Source organism: Larus michahellis, chromosome 2, assembly GCF_964199755.1.
Source record: "Larus michahellis chromosome 2, bLarMic1.1, whole genome shotgun sequence".
In the NCBI taxonomy this organism is placed as follows: Eukaryota; Metazoa; Chordata; class Aves; order Charadriiformes; family Laridae; genus Larus; species Larus michahellis.
Genome location: NC_133897.1, coordinates 16,724,033 through 16,743,217, shown reverse-complemented (window position 1 = coordinate 16,743,217; position 19,185 = coordinate 16,724,033). Strand labels below are relative to the sequence as shown.

Sequence of the window (19,185 nt, the reverse complement as noted above, 5' to 3'; positions counted from 1 at the left end):
ACAAAGTCTCAATCAAAACCCCCCTAAGTTTCTATTTTTTTATCTAAGAGAACCTAGAGCCTGGGAATACAGTGTGTGTCCTATCTCCTTTCTTTTTAGAAAAAAGAAGGGAAAACAAGCGTAGTTTTCCTTGGTTTGACTGAAGGCCGGCCATCAAATCTAGGACGCCCATAAAGCTAGGCATACTTTCTTTCTGAAACATAAGTTACTGAATATTTCCAAAAAGCTTCAGTCTGTCTTATTTTTTTCAGTAAAGCATTTTACTTCAAATAACTATCTGCTCTGGTTTTCCAGCTGTCTCCTTTCAGTCTAGAATCTGAATTTCCAATTCAAGAAAAAGAGACGCAACACCCCCCCTCAAAAACACAAAACAACAGGCCACACAAATTAACACCTTTAAAAAAAATCATTGACAAAGGATAAACAAATCCAATCCATCTACTTTATTTCAGGCAGTTACAAATTAAAATGGACTTGTTAGCCAAACGGACATTACTGTATTATTAACAGTGGTCTGTTGTCTAGTTCTCAGAATTACAGTGCTAAGGATGTTTTGCTCAAAAACAGGATTTTGAGTAATACAGGGAATGTTTAGTGTTGGATAAGAAATGCCATTACATTTCGAAGGCTCTTCTTTTTTAGAGATGCATACGTCTCCTCATAGTTTTTAGTTTCTTAGATTTAGCAACAGACTTGGCAACAGCCACAATGTGTTTACCCTAGAAACTTGGGAGCTAAACCAACTGTCAGAACACAGTATCAGTTGATAACTTCCAAGTACCACTGTGTGCATGCCAAGGAGCTTTTTACTATAGTCTTTCACCTCCAAACAAAACCACTAACTGAAGTCATGACTTACTAAGCAGAAAGGTATACTCTACTTGTTAACAAAATTAACATCACTTTAAGGCCCCTAGCAGCCACTTCTTTTTAAAGAGTTACTATATCCTTCTTATCAATTGCATATTTTAGAACTCAGATCGACTTAGCAAGATTGTTTTTCCTTCAGAAGACTCTTACAGAGAACACGACTGCTAAACTGAAGTTTCCAGTTGTAATAACGAAGATGTACTATTTTCCGTATTTACTCTTTGTAGGAACAGGATGGGAGAAAGATAAAATGAAAGGGAAGGAAAATAGATTCCTTTTTGTGCATCAAAACACTAATCAGTCATTTAAATATCTTGTGATTTGATGCTTGAATATTAAATCTCTTTGATTGCATTTTTCCCTAGGGAAAGTTATTTAGTCAAGAGGAGAACTCTTAACTCAAAATATGTGTTCATTTAAAATTACATTTATGCAAAACTCAAGGCAATGTCAGAATTCTATTTATAAAATAGTTATAAATGCCTGTTGACACTAGTTGAACCTGCCCCCTCCCCCCAGATTCTTATGGACACTTTCCCATCTACGTGTAAAGAAATGGGTAATACAAAATATCTCTTATTTTCGTAAGTAATAGGGAAAAAAACCTCTAACTCAAGTCTTCAAGTGCTACGTAACACAAACAACTCCCAACTTTCCTAAATCCTCCATGGCATGAAGTGTGGGAAACAGAATGTAGTGGGATATTAAACCTGTGAGGTTTGCCGTAACTTTAGTGAGCAACCACATCTCTCTGTTGTCAACACCTATGTAAAACTGAAGAGAAAGCTTTTTAGGGCAACAAAAGGCAAGGAGGAAACTTAGCAAGTCTGCAGAAATAAGAAGGGGGAAGAGTTTAACATCAACTATTTTATGTAAGAATATACAAAAAAGACTCAGGAAAACACCTGTGTTTACTGATGGCAGGCAAATTTTTCTTGGGGATGTGTGTTTGTATGTGTACACATATATTTAAAACAAAGGCATGAGTAAACTTTAACTGTGGGAAGTGTCTACTTACATCTACAGTTCTGAAGCTTAACCCTCAAAGCTAGATTTAGTAAACAAAAGCATCACATTAACCACAGAAACAAGTCTTATAATTAACACTCTGTTGCCCATGACTTTTCCTTAGCCAGGACATATATCTCTGGGTTTATGGAGCCTATATAGTTGCCCCATGTAATTTTCTAGCCTGAAAACTTGCAACTGCCAGGCAAACAGCAAAAGAGAAAGATAGCAACCAGACATTTCTACATAAATAAAAGCATGTATGCCCGCTTGCTTACTTTAACTGAGAAATGACCTCAGCAAGCAAGCATCATAGCAAACATAACAAAATTTAAAATTCTGGTACAAGTGGAAATTAAGGATGCTTTCTTTCATATTCAGAATCTACAGATACCGTTTCAGAGCACATCTACTGCATCAAAAGAAACACAAGCATCTAAGTACAGCTGCCTACTGCTTAAATACTACTACGCACCTTCATTTCACGGAAGCAAACACCACCAAAACAAAACCATAAAAAAAACCAAACCCACCAACAAAAACCCCCCACACTTCACAATGTACATTTTAGTGGATGTTTAAAGCAACTTATGACTTGCACAGGACTTGGAAATAGTAAATTATGTTAAAACTGTAGGCAGTTACACTAGAAAAGGCTGAGAGAATAGTTACTGAATGTAGACAACAACAACATGCAAAGAGTACTACTCTCTAGAAATCACTCAGCCTGAAGACTATGATGTATGATTCTAAGACATTTCATAAAAACTCACAGATTCGGTTAGAGTTAACCGAATACTTAGTGCCACAAAGAAAAGACTATGTTTTAAGAAGGTAAGTGCATTTCAAGTTTTAGAGAAGTAACTCAAAGTTTGCTACATCTAGAAATATAAACAGGAACCTTACAGCCTATCATCTTAGTATCACAGAATGGTTAGAGCTGGAAGGGACCTTAATGATCATCTAATTCCAACCTCCCTACCATGGGCAGGGACCCTCCCACTAGACCAGGCTGCTCAAAGCCCCATCCAACCTGGCCTTGAGCATCCCTGAAGGACAATGGAAGCCTGACAGCTAGCAAAACCCAAGACTATGAAATTGCCATGTTTGTTCTTATCACTACATTTGAAAACCTGTTTACATAACTGTATTTCTACAGTTCTCTCTTATTTGCTGTGCTTAATGCACATATGTGGAAAACATTATAATAAGCAAATAACTAAAGATCTGCAAATAGTGAAAATAACAAATAACCCACTTCAGCAGGAGTCTTCAGCAATAACAACTATTGAATGTTATACCTATCTTGGAACGTGTTGAGTGCATGATTAAGTGATCCTGAAGTTCGAAACGGTTTAAGTTTCATTCTCCACTCAGACAGCAAAACTGAGATGGAAGGGATAGATTTTCGGCCTCCAAACTCGGATTTTCTTACTTTGAGTAGTACTTCAGTACTGACTTCTGTATTTCCGCATAGTGAACATCACAATTTTACTTACATCACACCTGCCTCTGAAGGCGCTTCTGGGGTTTTCAGTCTAAACAGAAACCCTTCCACCTTCTATTTCTGACCGCAAATAAGAACTACACTAGCAAGGCAGAGCTAACTTCTGGCTGCAGCAGTTCGGCGGCGGCCCGAGCCTCACCACCCGTCAGGAGGAGGCAAAGGCGACAACGCTTCAGCAGCGGGCCCCGCTCGGCTCCCCGGGCCCGCCCGTTCCTCCCCGCTCCCCCGCCAGGCGCGCTCCCGCGCCCGCAGCCACAACTTCCCCGCGCCCCCGGCGGCGGCGGGCGGCTCGGCAGCGCCACCCGGTGGGGCATCGCGGGCAGCAGCGCCGCCAGGGCCCGTCTCCCCGCCGCTGCCGCACCAGGCCCGGCCCAAGAACCCAGAGACAAAATGGCGGCCGCCCGCGGTGTCACGTGACCCCCTTTGTGCCTTTCGGGGGCCCCGGCGACAGGGCCGCCAGCCCCGGCGGGGACCGGGCGGGGGGCAGAGGGGGTCGCAGAGAAGCGCAGGGGGAAGGCGCGGTAAGGGGCCGCCGGGCTCGGCACCTTCCCTCCCCAGGTTCTCCCCCCCTCTCCCGGCGGGCGGGGAGAGCGGGGAGAAGATGGCGGCCATTTTGTGCTTGCGCAGAGGCGAAGGTGGGGGCCCCGGGTGCGGGGGGGATGGAGGGACCCGGCCGAGGGGGGGGGGGGGGTCTCACGTACCGACTCCTCTTCCTTCTCCATGCCCGTGGGCATCTGCGGCACGGCCCGGTTAATGGAGGCATATTCGGCCAAGTCGGGCAGGTCCTCGCAGCGGAAGACGGGCAGCGGCTTGGACGCATCCAGCGCCCGGGCCCGGAACGACAGTTTGCTCATGTTAGGCGGCGATGGCGGCTCCGGCTGGGGAGGGGGGGGCGACAGCAAGAGCGCTCCGAGCTGAGAGCCGGACCCCGCCGAGCGCTCTCATGGAGGGACCGGGGCTCCCCCGGCAGGGCGGGGCGCGCTCCGACACGGGGCCCGGCGGCGCCGGCTGGCGCGGCTGGGCTGGGCGCTGGCTTCTCTCCTCCGCCGCTCCGTCTCCGCTCAATACGCCACGGCCAACATGGCGGACATTAAACCTCGACTGGCCGCCTCTTTCAGCCAACCCCAGCGCCACAGCCATTCCCACACTGCATCGCGCAGGGGCGCGGGCACAGCGCCGCCCGGGGGAGAGCGCGCGCAGCGCGGGCACGGCCGCGCGGGCTCGGGAGCGCGGGAGGGCTCGGAGCGGCCGGGAGGCGTGCGCCGCCGCTCCCCGCGGGACCCCGGCTCGCCTGGGGAGTGGGGGAGAAACGGGGGAGCTTTTCCTCAGCGTGCAGCCAGGACGTTCCCCAGCGTGCCCGCCTACGTCGGAGCTGCGCCGTGGAAGGCGGGCTCCGCGCCTGTGGGGACAAGGCGGTTCGGCTGGCCCCCGGTCCCCCTTCCCTGAGGTAAAATGAGCAGCGCCTTTCCCTGACAGCCTGCTAGCTACAGGGAACGCGGGGAAGAGGAGCGGGAGAGCGCCGGTCCCGAGCTTTCCGCTCACTCCGGGGGCCGCACCGAAGGATGGTCGCCCCCGAGCGCTGAACTTACCCCGAGCCGGCCGCCCGGTTCCCCTCGAGGGCGGCGGCCCCCAGAGCGGCCCGGCTGCGGGACGGCTGAGGGGCCGCCCGGGGAGGGAGAAGCGCTCCTCGCCTCAGGGGGCTCGCTCCCGAGCCCCGCGGCGGCACCTCCGGACCCCTCAGCAGCACCTGCCCGCCCGGCCGGGTCCCGCCCCGCATCAGCGCCCCGGGTTCGCATTCGCGCTAAATGAAGGAGAAACGCGGGCACCTCCCTGAAAACGCGAGGAACCGTGAGAACCTCCACAACAGTATTTCCAGCTTGTTTCTCTGAGGCTTTCAGCAACTTGGGCCCGTAGCGAAGTGCAGACACGTGAAGCGCTTTAACCCTTGCTTGGATTTAAGTTACCAGTTACCCGTTCAAGCGAGCTCACTACAAGCAAAGGTTAGAACCAATTTGAGCGTGTCTCATTAGGTAAGCTCATTTATGCCTCGGTGATTTGATTAAATTGATGCAGTATTCCGCTATAAGCAAGCAATAGGAAATTCAGAGTCTCAGTTAATGTCTCCACATGCCGGGCCGGGTCGTCACAGCGCAGCCATAAAAGTGTCAAAACCCCTTTCTCCCAGGCCATGCTAGAGCTACCTAGTTAAGGAACCCTTCATGTACTTATACATATTACATTCTTGCATTAACTTATAACGTAATTCTAGTTCTATAGTTACATCAGAAATGCCCCTTCCTGAAGATATGTTTAGGTTCATTAAAAAGTGTGAGATAATTGTGTTTTGTTTGAATTTAAGCTTCCCCTCTACTTTTAAAGCAAAATATTGTAGTTTTGTGCTTGTATGAGAATCAGTAGACAGAACTTGTTCTCTATCACATTACTCCTGGGAAATAGAACTTTCAGAAATAGGACATAAATGTAACAAAAGCATTAGAAAAGCTTTGGTTTGCTTAGTAGTTTTTAAAATCTGATATATCTATAATAGAAGCAGAAGCCTTTTTTTTTTTTTTAATTGCATCACCTCTTTAATAGTAATACCACCATTCTCAACCTTAACCAGCTCCTAGCCACTGGATGAACTATTGCTAGATGCAGTTGTTAACAGCAGTTGCAAGCCAACTATTTGCATGCCTGACTTCCCCAAAGGTCTCCCAAACTGTTTCACCTGCAAGCCATTTAGCTTCACAACCTCTCTGGGACAGGAAATTCTGTCTGTACTGCAAATGGGTAATGCAGCAGAAGGCAGCTGCTAGGGAGAATAAAGCTTTTTTTTTTTTAAGGGAGGGTGGTTGGTTGGGTTTTGTTGTTTGCTTGTTTTTTTGGTTTTTTTTTCTTTTTAAAGGAGAGTGGCATGAACTAAGGAATATCACTGTATTCACAGAATCACAGTATTCATTTGTATTTCAGTAGTTACATCAGAACCAAATGTTAAAATTGCATATTGCTTTTTGTGCTGATTTTAAAGCGTAAAGCACACACTAGTTAGAATAAGTAATCCTAAAGTACTCCTAAAATAAATTGCACATAAAACACCTACAGAGTTTTCCACAAATACTGAATAATTTAGCTTATGCAACTAGCAGATAGATTAGGTGATGAAAAAAAAAAAAAAGGAGAGAAAACCAAACAAAAAACCCCCCTGCTATCATAGATTAGCTTTGACCTGAAACAGTAAATGAAAATGAAATACCTGGCAGCTAAGCAAAAATTAAAGCCATTAAATATAACTTTCCACTTCCACTGATGAAAGAAAAACAATACATAATGAAAAGTGAAGTATAGAAAATATCCTGAACCATAAAGAAAGAATATTCAAGTTTAAACTTGTCCTTAATTGACCTATGCATTTCTAACCCTACCACAGGCTTGAGAAAAGTGCAGAACAAGCAGAATGGACAATAATATTTGGATACAAACAGGACAGAATGCATTAAGAAAGAGTTTTGGCCTGAAACTCTTAGACTCATCAGCTTTTAATGTTTTGGCAATAAAATAGATTGCATTTAACTATTTTGTAGCAGAAGTTTGTCCTCAAAATTACCTAAATTAATATGCTAGTAAGATGAAAAGTGTGATATTTGAAAACAATGTGACATCAGCCCTAATTTCTGTTCTGTAAAGGTGATAACACGAAAAAGTGTAGAACATAGATATAATGATGTTTCTATTTTACCTTCTTTTCAGTTATGATATGCAGATATATTTTAAGTTTTGTCATTCTGTAGCATTTACCAAAACGCTTACATTACGTTTGTAGACATCAGTGCTGCACTATGACAATAAGTTAATGTAAAATTGGTATGTTTTGCATTATGACCAAAATACTCTGTTAGCTCTCAGTAGGAAAAAAAAAAGAGAAAAAAAGAAGAAGAAATCAGTAGGTGTAGACTCTTTGTTGTACTAAAGTGCTATATGTCCATTTTAAAAATTAAAATCTAATGAACTGTAAGGTAACTGAAATATAATGAATACAGCATTTTGAAGTGCTTTTTTTTTTTGTTAAAACCGCTGAAATTAGATCTTTAACATTGGAGACATCTCTTTAAGGTTTATCTTTTTATGATCTCAAAATACTTAGTTAAAAAGGTTTACTGAAATGAAATAACTTTGTACATCAGGTATGTAGGTGGTAAATATAACCATTTCAATATACATTCAAAAATACTAAATTCAGATTGAGCATTAAGGGCTAAGATCTACAACTTGATCCATACAGGTACAGAAAGAGGTCTCCTGTGGTGTCATCTAACTCAGGTTTGTGAGCCCCAAAAAACTTAACTTGCTACTTTGTATTGAAAGTTCTATTTGACAAGTTTTTACACATTTACTATTGGACAAGTTTTTAGAAATGTTAGTATTTATTTAGTTTTGTGACTTAAAACCTCTCTGAGTCAAAGAAAGACTTTCAGTAGTTTCTTTAAGCATGAGTTTTAGTCTTCCAAACATGGGTTCATACTGTCTCCCATTCTAACAGCAATCATTGGTTCTAGTCACAAAATAGCCATGCATAAAGGGCATATAGGTTAAACTGGGTGTCATTTTTGGTGCTTTCTGGAATCAAGCAGCTCTGTATTTTAAGGATATAAAATTCTAGGATACAGTTGTTCAACTTTTAAAAAAACAACTTTTTTATATATTTTTTTTCTCTCTTTTTTATATTAGTTTATCTCCAATAAGTAATATATATATATATATAGGCAAGCATAAAATAAAGGAGTTAAAGGCTGAAATAAAGTACAATATAAAAGCTAATGTTGCATACATGGGTTTTCTATTGTTCTACTTTCAAGGAAAGCCTGTTATTTGAGAAAATCATTATCCACAGCAATACATAGTATTAACAGTGAACATTTGAAGTCATTCCACTCTCCAGCCTCACTGGAAGAGGAAGTTTTGTTTGCTTTTGTTTTTTTAAGCTTTCTTCCTTCCTTCCCCTCACCCCCAAAATAATCATACACTGAAATCCAGAGTCAAAATGGGATTAGAAATCAAGTACATTTGACTCCTTATATACATTCATTTTCTCTGGCCATAATTTTCTTGTACCTACTTAAAACTGTAACAGTCAACAATTAAAAACAGAGCATGTTATTCTCATTTGCCAGCCATTGAAAAATAGTTCTTACACACAGAATACTGTATTTTCATAAACTAAGGAACATGATGAGTACACCAAACTATACGCTAACTTACATTTCCATAAATATTTGCAATTTTTCATTTTTCTCACTCTGGGACTACTTTACACCTTGCTTCTACTATTGTAGAGCTCACTAACTCATCATTTATTTATATAGCAATTTTGTTGACCTGTTTTTTGCCTTTTATCTCCACAAATCCTGACTACTCTGAACTGATAAAAAGTATCACTGGTCTAGTTTCCCCCCACTTTCAGTAATCAAGTATTAAGAAATGACATATTATGAAGTTACCGTACTCATGTTTCTTTCCAGAATGACTTACTTTTAGGGGTATTTGGAAAGATGTAGGTGGCTCTCTTGATCTGTAGTAAGCTATTATGAATTTTGTGTATTACGTGTGTTCCTGTTTTACATTTGCTAGTGATACTTCTATTCAAATTTGCTTCTCAGCTACCTTTTGCTGTTTATGTTTTATAACATTACAGGATCTATATTTTTTAAAATCATCTCAGCAAGCTACCTGGAGTTTGTTTTAAAGTGAGCTAAGTGTAGGCAAATATGACACTAGAGGTTCTTCATTATTTTATAAAATGTCACAGTCCAGTAGTAAGTAGATACATATAGAAATTATCTTAACAGCATGAAGATTTCAACCATAAATGAACTGATGTAATTCATAGTGAATTTCACCTTATTTGCTGGTGTCAACTGCCTCTTTTAAAAGAGATAATGGATATGTCATATTTAAAGAGTTCAGACACCATACTACAAAACCAGTGTAGAACGCCCTTGTGATGACTTCTGCCATTCTTTTGAAAGATAATTTAGTGGTTCATAGCTTTGGCATCTCAAAGAATGGTATGATATTGGTTATTTTAGGTGTTATTGGTCGAGATGCAATAGGTACAAAGTTTGTTTGAAGTCCTTTCTGAATCATAATTTGAAGCAGTGACCAAGTAAATCTCTTCCTCAATTCTTGTGTTAATGAGGGGAAAGTAATTTGTCATTTATATATTTTTATATATTAATTTTGTTTCTGTAGTGAACTTGTAGGTACATGTATTGCAGCACCAAATCTTCTAGTTACCTTTTTGTAAGCACTTCCAATTTACACTGCAGAATGTCAGATAGAGATGAGAAGGGATAATACTGCATTTAATCTTATATTTCTGTTACAGTTCAACAGCTAGTAAGTAAACATGATCTTTTAGATTCCGAAGCTGCCTAAAAAAAAAAAATAGTTAAATTTGAAGATCTAACAGCCTGGTAAAACTAGCAGCTCAGAGGCATTAAACACAAGCACGCACCACTATAAAACCAATGATTGCTGTTCTCATGAGCAGTATGTTCATGAAATGACCAGTAAAGCAGCGTTACAAAACTAGCTGAGTCCTGAACTTTCAGAACAGAAACACAGAAGTTGGCTTTCTTGCAACAACATCTGAAGTTTTAACACTTTGTTGCAAGCAGCCATGCTTCAAACTGGGTAAGGAATTGCCATGTGATCAACGGGTTTCACATTTTAAGACTACATGCATGAAATTACAAGGCAGCATTATTTTGCACTAGGTAATACTAACAAAAACAAGATAGGCCGAAACGAACAATAGTTCTGTCATTTCTCAGGCTCTCCCCATGAGACTATCACTTTTTAGTGTGTTGTCTTTGTCAACAACATTGGTTTAAGATACTGTGGTCCCGCTTTCTGCTTTGCTGTTTATTCTTTTTCCTCTATAGCTCCATTCCCCCTTCATTTGTATCAGCACAGTTGCTCCTGAAGCTGCACTGAGTACCAAGTGGGAATTGGAAAAGATACGTTAACAACTCAGAAAAAAAACCCAACTACATAAATCAGAAGAAAAGCCACTTGAAAAGATCCATGTTAGAAGTCATCTTCCCCCAATAGCTACAGCTTATTGCCGCTGCCCTCTTCCTTCACATGATCCAGTTTGTGAAGGCTACAGAATGCAGCAGTCTGGTGTGATAAGTCATGCGCAAAAAGGATTTGAATATAATAAAACCGTATATGCAATTTAATATGCACTCAAAACAGTAATACACTGTCATATGCTATATTTGAAAACCTTTGCCTACAAGACTAGTGTCTGAACTAATCTATAAATGAAGCATTTCTTACTTTCTTTCATACTGATGACACATCGCCGTGTATGGGTGAAAGGACTTAGATGCCAATTTAATGGCATAATCTTACGTGGGGAATGTGTTGTCAGCCATACATATTCAAAAGTAGAGTCCAACATCCTCAGGGAAACTGTCTGAACCTGAAAGGTGTTATGCCACAGAGCTATATCCAGAAGGGGAGGAAAAGCCACTAGCCACCAATTCTCTTACTTTGAAGAAACAAAGCTAACAGAGAAACAGAGAAAGCTTTTACCACATTTCTACTTTTGCGACTTAAAGATGGTGAGGCAGTTGCCCCCATAGGAGAAGCAGAAAGACTGCAAGAGGAATTAATGATTTAGGATTATTATTTTACAGACTCAAGATTTGTCCTGAAATCACCTGTACAGATAGAGCCCATTTTATCATTCTCTTGCCTAAAATTTATCTGAAAGTACAAAGGGTTTGTGGGAGTTTTTTTGGTACTGTAGAAAAAAATTAGCTTCCTTTACATGGCTTCTTCAGGACACAAGTTCTTATGCATGTAGGGAAAACACATAACAGCAGAAGCAGTTATTTTGTTAGATACAGCAGTGGTAAAAACACAAAGACTCTTCTGTATTGAAAGGTATCTTTCCCTGAGTACGTGTTACCAGATTCAGAATAGTTATCCTAAGAATTGTAAGGGTTGCAAGATAAGTGATTTACGAGTTTCTCCTTTACTCGTCCATTCCATAATGTGTATTCCCTCCAAAATATTATGCTAGACACACCCTGAATTCTTGCTTTAGTCATCTTCTCCAGCAACTCAATCCTAAAAGATTATTTTGTGGAACAAGTAGTAAGACAGACAAAGTTTTAAAATGTAACCTTTTTGCAAATAAAAAAAAAAGATAAATCCAAAAATGTCTGACTTTATGCTCTGGGTTTTTTTTAAACTTTATCCAAAATATTTTGTATTCTGAAATACAAAACAATAATAATATTAAAATCACAATTTATTCTTTCATGCTAATTACCCTAAAACATTATGGTAAATAAAATCTGAGCTGGGCAGACAGGCTAGCCACCTCTTACGTAGGCGTGGACTTCTGCAAACATTGGTTTATAACACATGAATAATTTCTGAGTCAAGTGAACTTAATTGTATAATTATGTATTTCCAGTAGAAGGACTGGCAGAAGGGCAAAAATCTTATCCTTTTCTTGATGGAAATGCAAAGGATTGGGCTTGCAAAAACAAAACAAAACAAACAAAAAAAACCCAAGAAAAACCCAAAAAACCAACCCAAAACCTAAGCAAACAAAAACCCAAACCAAATAAAAAAGCCCCACCTTCTCTTGCCAACAGAACTGCTAATTCATTAATCAAAGAAACAAAGAGCTAAGTATAGACTGACATTCCACATAGGATAAGGCAAAAGGCTAAAAATGTAGAACAGAAACAGAGAAATTATGGTTGTATATAGATTTGACGGTAGGCACAGTGATGGACACAGTCCTGAATCCTTCAGCTGACCCTTAAGGCAAAACCCACCGAACAAAAAATGCCCACCACCAACACACAACACACCCCACACCACGACGTGAACCTTAGGCTGCCAGTGGTCACCCGCTAACCAGGGATAAAGGAGCACACTGGGGACAAGCTACACTTCTTTGCATAACTTTAGAAAGCTTACCGCTACGCTGTTAATTGCATGGCTCCATGTGTGTGCAAATATACAGCAAATTCAATCCAGGTAAGCTTGTATGCTCTAACTTTCTAAATTTTCCTTTAAAAATAAATAATTTACTTTAACACCTTACACCCAAGATAGGATTGCTGTCTTACAAGTCCACCTATGAAAATTGTTTCAAGCGCTTCAGAGCTTCAGGATAGTATGACCGGGTATTTTCAGAACTTCAGAACTATATATTGCTGATGTTAAATAATGTGGAGTTCTAGTCCGATATCTACCCTATAACATCAAATGCTTTAAATTGCAGTTCCTGAATCAGAATGAAAGTAGTATGTCTGCTTCAGGCAATTCAGGAAAACATTGATTTATACCGAGATAGGAATTAGCTAGGCTCAGAAGTCTTTTGGTGCAGGGAAGTCTACTTTCATCATGGAATGAAGAGGCATTTCCTACTGCATATGTTTAGATTGGGGGGGTGGTCAAACTTTTTTTTTTTTTTTGGTGATGTTAGTGAGATCTACCTATGTACCTCCAGACCAAATCAAAAGGATTGTGTCACTAAGTATCTAATACAGTCTATACCATCTTGACTTAAGATAAAAAGAAAAAAACTTAAGATAAAAGGAAAAACCCACAAGTTACTCAGCTTTTGGATTTCAAAAGTCCGATGTTATTGGTTTCCAAGAACACACACACAAAAAAAATATCTTTCAACTTCAGATGTTGATTCCTTTACACTACACACTAGTTTGATTTATACTTTAAATAATGCATAAGGTAGAATGTTATAGAGATATTATTTGTATCCTGGGATACAAATTAATCATGATCGTATTTATAACCTAACACTTAGATACACAGTTCAGAAAGCTCTAAGTAATAACACTGGGGGCTTTTTAGTGAAGAAAGCTAATGAACTAAGTTCGAATATGTGTATCCAGCAGAGGAGGCTAGATCTGAACACAAAACTGATCTGAGTGTTTTGATTTTTTTTTTTTTTTGTAAATGATAGTATCAGCATAAAAATGGAAAACTCTGACAGGGTTAACCTGAAGAAAATACATTTTCAGAGGTCTTTCAATGTTTGGGGAATGCAAAAAACTTGAGAGTTGGGCAGATGTTGAAAGGGAAAATATTTTTGTTTAGATGGAAATATGAAGTTTCCTGAAGAAGAAAGATAAAGAAATCATATTAGATTATTTTCTCTATGTAACTAACGTAGGTGAGCTCAGAAGACCCAAGCTCATGTGATATCATTGGCATTTTATTCTCCCCCCCATGAAATCCTCAAGTCTGGTGTAGGGGCACCCTGAGAAGCACAACCAAGTGGAAAACAGTTTTCTCAAATCATTTAGAGTACAAGCAGTTAAAGCTTTCACTCCCTCACCAATACAGACACTCCATTCTCACTCTCTTTTTAAATACGGTGTTAGTTTTACTGTTGTCTGGCGCTCTGTTGACCTGTCCAAGAGAAGAAGACAGACCACTGTCATTATCACAGGGGCCTGTGCACAAGCCAGCTACTGGTCACAAGTGACAAGTCTGCTGAACTTCATCTGATTTGTAAGCAACTCAAGAAGGGTGTTAGCACAAAAGGACATGACATAATTAAAGAAAAAAAAAAAAAGAAAGTCGGTGGAGAACACAGGAGATAGTTTCTCACATTAAAGTAGCTCATCTGAAAGTCTGCTTGACTAGAGCTTCCAAGTTCCACAGATTCCTGCCATACCAAATTTTTAGCTTGAAATTGATTCAGAGATGACAAAAGAAATCAGAATACTTTCTTACAGATTCTTCATTCATTATGTGATTATAAATGGATATGGGCCAAGCAGAATATGTGTATATGGAGTCATCAGGTGTAAGATTTTTTTCCCCTCTGTTATCCAGCGTGTCTTCTCTTTAAAAGATGCTGATTGTGGTACTTTTCTTGAATTGTGAATACACAATCACATTGTCTAAAGGCATAAAGATATTCTGTCTTGTATGGATACCTTTAAGACCATCACAAATAACAGAACTGCTCTGCATTATAACATTTGAAATAAAATTTTAAACTTTCTTAAGAAAAAACTCTGAACTAATTCATCCAGGTAACACACCCTATCTATGCCTGGCATTACAGATGAAAAGCTGTCAGGTAAAAGGACCCTTCCAAGAAATTTATACTTTTAGTCATCAGGTTATGGAAGCACCGAGATTCTTAGTAAACAGATAAAGGACCTAGGGGATGCCTATAGTGCTGAAAGACAGATCCAAGTCACCTGCTTTTTGTAGCCTGTTTGAATAAACATGGAAAACTCTCTCTTATTTATGTTAATGAATATTCAACATGCAGGCACATGTGAGACAAGGGAAGTCTTGCTTCCAGTGAGGAAGTTTCTTAAAGCTCTGAAGGGGAGAGAAGATTAAGAGCTACCTTTTCACTACCTAAATCATGCGTGAGTCAGAATAAGCAAACATTGGGGTGTGGGATTTATCTGATTAAGGACATTCACATTGGAGCTAGTCATACTAGCTCTAATAAATACTAGATCTGATCAGCATAACCAGTGAAGTTTAAAATATGGTTGTTATCACAGCAGACATCCAAAATCTCAATTTGTGGGGCTCTTTTTGTTGTTCGTTTTCTAAAGATGTGATTTACTTGAACTGTTTCTTTTCAATGACTCGAATCATGGATTTAACAATACCATTCTAAAGCCAGGTGAAGAAATTTCTACATTAAGTGTTTACGATACAGTGATTCCAGTTTACTTAGAAGCATAGTTTACTGTTAATCCATTGAAGCATGAGTTAACACCACTTTACAGGCTCGTTACCTTGATATCTAACCATACACTTGTAAGCACAGGTCCCAGAGAAAAACCAAAATGGAGCCTGACAAAAAGAGGATTGCTCTGGGAGTAATAGCTCCTTGGTTCTGCTCACTGTTCCTGGGGCTTCCTACATTTTACATTTAAACATTATTGAGTAAAATCCATGAAGTAGCCCTGGGAGCAGGGATGACAGCCAGCTCAATATATTGTAAAATCCAACTCCTTCTTTTCCCTTTCCCTAGCATTTTTCACTCCAAAGCGGTCCAGATTGTCTTCAACAACAGAAGATGGAAAGTTAGTGTCCTACCATTTGAAACCGTTTGCTCCAGGTTTGCATTCCCACAGACAGCCTAACTTTTAGAGCTCTTGCTATTTTTGCTGGTGCACAAACCAATAGCCACTGGCATCTATAACTGATGTTTTCTATTGTACAGTATTGTGTGCCTCTCAGCAACTTTCCCTTTACCAGCCAGAACCTCCCTAACAGCATCTCAACTCCCTGCACAGCTAGTGAAGGCTGGTACTCACGTGTCATTTGTTAGTTCCCATCTCTCTCTGTTGTTGATACAGGGAGATAAGCAGAAAGAATAATTTTTTATCAAATGTACTCATTTTTTAAGCACTGCAATACCTCCTTTAAGGGTCAAATCTTGACCACCAATTTTAGGCTCTAACTATTATCAGTAGGGAATTTATGAAAAAACCATCCTATTAAGGAAATTCATAGTATTGGTATTATCTTGCTCCTGGGGCCAAAGGACAGTCCAGTGGTAACACAATATACTGGAAAGATGACTTAGCTAAGAATATAGAGAAGGCCATGGGAGCTGAAGCCACTGGTATATGGTCACACATGTCCAAGGCATACTTTGTTGCTCACAACAGCAAGCCAGAGAAATTCTGTTCCAAAGCATTGATATTCCCTTCCCCCACATCCATATGTTTACTAAAGCATTTAAAATTTAGGATTGGCTCAAGGATTTGGACAGCTTCACTACAACACGGATTAACTCCCTGAGCTATCTGATAAAAGAGGAAAATATGAAGAATGCTAAAAAGTAGAAGGATGCAGTAGCCAGAGCAGTTTCCTCTGGCATATAGGAGGTAGAGCAGATTATTTCATAACGCTGAAAAAACATGCAAATACCAGTCTGGAAGAGGTATGGAGGGACCTAACTTTCTAGAAGATGAGAATCTGAAGCAAGCAAGAAATATATCATCCTTTGTTCACAGCTGGGAAACAGGTGACCCATGAAGCAAGTTTTTTAAAAAAATATTCATTGCTATAACTTGATGCTGACATGTACGATATGGAGTACTACAGAGAGCAAAGTCATGAAATAAGAAAGGTGAGAAACAAGACTATGTCACAAGGTTCAGAACGTGAAGATACCTTCCCCCCACACCTCCTGAAACCTTGTTGAGTGTTGAATCAAGGAAACAATTAATAGTTCAGAACCCTCAAAAGGAACAACCAGGAGCCCCAGGTGTCAAGGTATGTTATCACCTGTAGGAAAATAGAGAACACAGTGACAGATGAGTGAATGAAACAGGAGTTATGGCTTTTATTTGAACCGAGTCCCAAACAATGTCCTTTTATACCACTATCAGACATCTGGGGAACTGTCTTCATGTTATTATTGCCTAAGTTTGGAAGCTGGTTAAATCTGCCTGGGATCTAAACATCTGCACTTCTATGACAATTTTAGACACGATAGCCATCTTTACCCTGTCCCTCTTACTTGAGTATGTAATACCAGTAATATTGGTTGGAGAAATGTCATGAAGGCACACAGAACATTTTGGTCAGCCAGGATGAGTTAAGATCTTGGAAAAAGTTTATTTGGTTTACAGTAGGATGCTATACTTCAAATAGTTCTAAGCCAGGAGAGCCAAATACCTTTGAAAGGTGTATGGAGTCTATACAGAGTTTCTAGGTAAAAGAGAAACTATACTAAGAGAAAAATTTATGAGTTTTGCCATCTTAGAATGGGAGGAATAGACAGGGGACAAAATTAAGAAACCCACCAAGAAAAAAAAAAAAAACACAGAAAAAAAATCATTTCTTATGGTTTAGGTCCTGGTGTTCCACAGGCATTTCAGAAGGAGCAAGGTGGGGAAAACACACAATCAAGACAGAGCCATCCCTCAATAATGACTCTTCCAGGCATTTCTGCAGAAGATGCAGGAGGTAAATTAGTTGCTATTTAGCTTTGAGAGGATGGGAAATCTTAATCAATTCTTATTCCTTATTGGCAACACATCTCCTGGGAACTACTTCTTGTTCAACAATGGCTCAAAAAGGAAGCAAGAAAACCACTGAATTGCAAAACATCATCACTTCACTCCTCTCATAACTTCTTGATATGAGTGAGAACTGACATTTTGACCAGACGCAGCACCAAAGTTGCAAAACCATGACCAATGTTAGAGAGTAGCCCCAACTGAATGGGTGAAAGAGCAAGTGTGAAGCAAGTTTCTATTCAGCATTCATGTTCTTGCTGACTTCAGTGAGCTAGAATCTGCCTCCGAGCAGCAAGATCACTAGCAATCAGTTCATTCATGGCCTGCATGCACAGGCTGCAGTCACAAGAAATCACCACTTTCATAGTCCAGGATGACAAGAGGAGCAGAAGCATGAAATTACCTTCAGTAATTTATCACTTGCTCAGTACTGTTGTCCCTAGATGAGCAAACTGAACATTGGTCTACATGATGTAAAGAAGAAAATGAAAGTTGTATCAGAATTACTCAGATGTAAATAGCCCAGTGATTCTCCAAGATTTATAATTAGGGTGATAGATTCAATAACAATTGGCTTCGCCTAAAGTGCCAACCTTGTCGCCTAGTGATCAGGTCTCAGAGATGGAATATGTCCAAAATCCACACTTTCTCACACTTGCCCATATCTTGATACTTGTCCTCAAGACCTAAGAGTTGTAGCAGGACATTGAAGATGTAATGGTCACATTGCGCTGCCACAGGCCAATGGGACCCTGTGCTCCAGCCAAGACTTCATAAAAGTAGATCTTGTCTAATAGAGGAGGGATGGTGAAAGCTGACCGCTCTCTTGGATACAGATGTCTCTTACTGGATGAAATTTACAAACTATATTTACTTAAGATAGAAGTAAGTTTTACCTTCCTTTAACAAAAAACAAACAAACAAGACAGACACCATTATAGACATCTACTTGAAATTGTGTATCAGTTTCCATAAAACTAAATAATTTAATGAGCAAGCTTTCTTTAAAAACAAAATCTAAATGCATTTCTGAAGATTAAAATGCTCATGTGAAGTTTAGAGTCTGTTTCAAACCATCCAGTATTTGTCAAATTTATTCCTTGAAAATAATGAGGACATTGAAATGTAAAATAGACACAAAGGTCCCTAAAATTATCAGCTTCATATCACTCCAAAATAATAGGCACATTGATTCCTTAAAAATGTGTTAAATTTATTGTTGAATTTGTTCCTGAACCTGTTGAGTTTTCTAATATATGCTCTGATCATAGGCTTGTCTGTGTCTTCCCACCCACCTTCTTAGAATATTAATCACTTCTGTGTTCTTAAACACCTAATATGGATGTTAGCAGAAAGCCTCCTAAAACATCTGCACTTACAACTGCGGTGATCTGTAGGTTGTAACAAAAGAAAAACAACACACGTTAATATATATATCTATTTATAAATACATGTAAAACGCATGCTCCAGTTAGCAACAGGAAAGAAAAAACCCACCCACATCAGGTGAATCCTGTTACAATCTGAAGGATTACGTTAGGTTTTCCTTTCTTTACAATCCCACCTTCATAGACAACCCAAACTCCTACAGACCTCCACAAGAAATCTGCATATGCAAGCACACGAGCAAGGGGGACCCTATAGTTTAATAACCGGCGGTGAATATAACCTTTAACTTCTCAACAAGCAAACAATGGACTAGTTGCACAATAAACGTGTACCAAAGCCTTC

At 39.9% G+C, this 19,185-nt stretch overlaps 1 protein-coding gene across 10 annotated transcripts in view; it reads right to left on the bottom strand.

Annotated features, from left to right (window-relative positions):
• Nucleotides 1-4,679, bottom strand: part of EPC1 (enhancer of polycomb homolog 1) — a 51,514-nt gene extending 46,835 nt beyond the window's left edge. For all 10 annotated transcript variants that reach the window (XR_012585426.1, XR_012585427.1, XR_012585428.1 and 7 more), the window contains exon 1: nucleotides 4,087-4,679. Coding sequence is in view for 7 of the 10 variants with exons in the window: in XM_074574259.1 (XP_074430360.1) it covers nucleotides 4,087-4,239 (153 nt within the window). In the remaining 3 variants the exon portion in view is untranslated. The remainder of the gene's footprint in view (nucleotides 1-4,086) is intronic.
• Nucleotides 4,680-19,185: the final 14,506 nt, after the last annotated feature.